General features: G+C 41.8%; 1 protein-coding gene across 1 annotated transcript in view; it reads right to left on the reverse strand.

The window, feature by feature from the left end:
- nek7 (NIMA-related kinase 7) overlaps positions 1–2,500 on the reverse strand; it is a gene marked incomplete in the record, with an annotated part of 54,348 nt that overhangs the window by 6,316 nt on the left and 45,532 nt on the right. The window contains 1 exon segment of the mRNA XM_076278906.1: positions 925–1,038. Within this exon segment, the coding sequence (XP_076135021.1) occupies positions 925–1,038 (114 nt within the window).

Below are 2,500 nucleotides of genomic sequence, written 5' to 3' on the forward strand. Positions count from 1 at the left end.
TCAGGTGCAGAAGGGCTGCGATCTGGGGAGGATGGGTAAACGACACAACAAAGATGAGCAGCTGACAGTTTTTTGCCAATCCTTCAGGAACGCTGTTGCAGGGAGATGCAGGGCCTTCTCTCTCTCTCTTTCACTCTGCCTTTCTCTCCATCTTCCTTTCTCTCCCATTTTCTCGCCCCATCTTTCTCTCTCTCTCTCTCTCTCTTACCCTCCCTTCCTCTCCCCCTTCTCTGTTTTCGCCTCTTCTGAGGAGAAGAAAAATCTCTACATAGAGGCAAAATCTGTACACAAAGGCAACTAATGCTTTTCCTGCAGATTTTCTTTTCCATATCATTACAACAATCACAGAGCCGGACTGTGTGGAGAGGCCAAACTATAAATAACACACACAGCAGAAGATGTGTATTTCTCACATGAATGCCAGAGTTTACTCATCAGTGTGTGAAATGCAGACGGATATCATTAGCAACTGCAAATGAGACAGTGGAGCTGCAACTATGCTGGTGACTGTGTGTGTGTGTGTGTGTGTGCGTGTGTGTGTGTGCGAGAGAGAGAGAGAGAGAGAGAGAGAGAGAGAGAGAGAGAGAGAGAGAGAGAGAGACAGTGGGATCAATGTAAATAAAATGTAAATCAAAACTCCAGAAAGGGGAAACTATAGAAACGATTCTCTGCAGCATGTCATATGAATGCCTCAGCCATTAGTATCAGCCATCTTTGTGACAAACATCCCAATGTCTTGTTACAAGCGACAACATACAGTACAGTATATACAGTATCTAGCTTGCCATCACAGCGTTGCACTAGCATTCTGCAACAAGTGTGGCTGAGAGATATTTCTAGTGGCTGTGGGTTGATCGTGAGGATCTGTGTGTGAGAGAGGTGCCGAGGCTGTGCTGGTGGGTGGTGAGCGTTTGCGGGTGGTACCTCCTCAGAGTAGTGATCGGATGGCAGAGGGGGGTAGTCACACTGCTCAATCTTCTTACACAGGGAGTACAGGTTCATCTTGTCTCCATAGAAGGGGCTCTGCAGGGCTGCCATCTGCATAGGACACACAAAGGGAAAAGAGGAGAATGCTTTGGGGAGGTGAGCACTGTATGGAATGGGGCATGAAGGGAACTAGTTTCACTTTAGATATCTTTCCTTTGCCATGGAGAGGGTGGGGGGTAATCAGCATGCTAAACTAAGAACCATTAAATATTTCCAACAACATGTTTGCTGTTGGAACATTTCAGGGATGTTTACTGTATGAACAGAAGAAATCGTTAAAACACCTTTCAACTTCCACATGTTTCTTTAAAAAAAGGCCAGATAAATCTTCTTCGTCCAATGATAAATATGTCCAGCAAAGTGGTTTAGGAGTAGATTACATTAACACATTACACATTAAATAGAAGGAAATAAAGAAGATGGTAAAATGTCAAAGAAAGAAAGAGTGAATCTCTATTAAAAACAAGTGCATAAGCAGATGTTACAATACACACACGCACTGTTGCTGTCTGCTGGGTTTATCTCTGCCCACTCATAGCAACAAAGTGGGCTAGTTCTCCCTTTCTTACACCAAGGCGCACAGCTTCAAAAAACTACAGTAATTTCACATATTAGCCACATTGTGTATAAACCACAGGTCAGTGTTTTATGCAAATATATATATATATATATATAAAAAACACACATTGACCCATGTATTAAGAGCATTCCCCAATGAATCAGAATCAGATCGTGCTGATGAACATAATAAATGCATTTCTATGTATAGCCGGCCCCTGTGTATTAACCTCATAGCTGAAGAAAATTTGTAAAATCAATGTATAAACCTCGGTTAATAGGCAGGAATTATGGGTCTATTGTCAGTGGTATTTATTAACCAGCTGTGATCCTTAAATCTAAAAAATACACAAATACAAGAAAATACATCTTGAAGATAAACCCCATTGACCTCTCTTCCTCTTCCTCTCCTCATCACGACTGCACACCTGTTCACCATGAAAACTAGTGATCTCACTAACTTCTGGTCTTGTTTTCTCTTCTCCTCACAGACTAAACACAGAGCCTGTCACCAGCAACAGCCTCCACAACACCAACCCCTCACTGACTACCTTCTGTGGGAACAGATGTGAGGTTGCATAATTCCAATAAAAGTCCTAGCCCCTAAGCTGAGCCAGTGATGTCTGGGATATCAAAAGACACACAATGACTTTAAAAAGTAAAACAAAACAGCATTTTAAAAGTCATGCATTAAATGCTAATAGGAAATTGAAGCCGACCAAAGAACTAGGCCCATGTAGCCTGCAAACATGCAACCACATTAAGAGTCAAATCAACTTACCAAAGCAGTTACATTTTAACAACAAAGAAACAAACTCAGCTTTATATAGATACATGAGAAATGAGAAAGATGATGAAAAAATGGGAATTATTTATAACGTTGATTGAAACGACCATTCCCATACGGTCATGAAGCACTGGGGTTTGTAATGGCATGACAGGAGTGCGAGCTTAG

The sequence above is a fragment of the Alosa pseudoharengus genome, unplaced genomic scaffold, assembly GCF_046254945.1.
Source record: "Alosa pseudoharengus isolate Yale_2024_CS ecotype anadromous, Long Island Sound unplaced genomic scaffold, YU_APseudo_1.1 YU_APseudo_1.1_scf_11, whole genome shotgun sequence".
NCBI classification, from domain to species: domain Eukaryota; kingdom Metazoa; phylum Chordata; class Actinopteri; order Clupeiformes; family Clupeidae; genus Alosa; species Alosa pseudoharengus.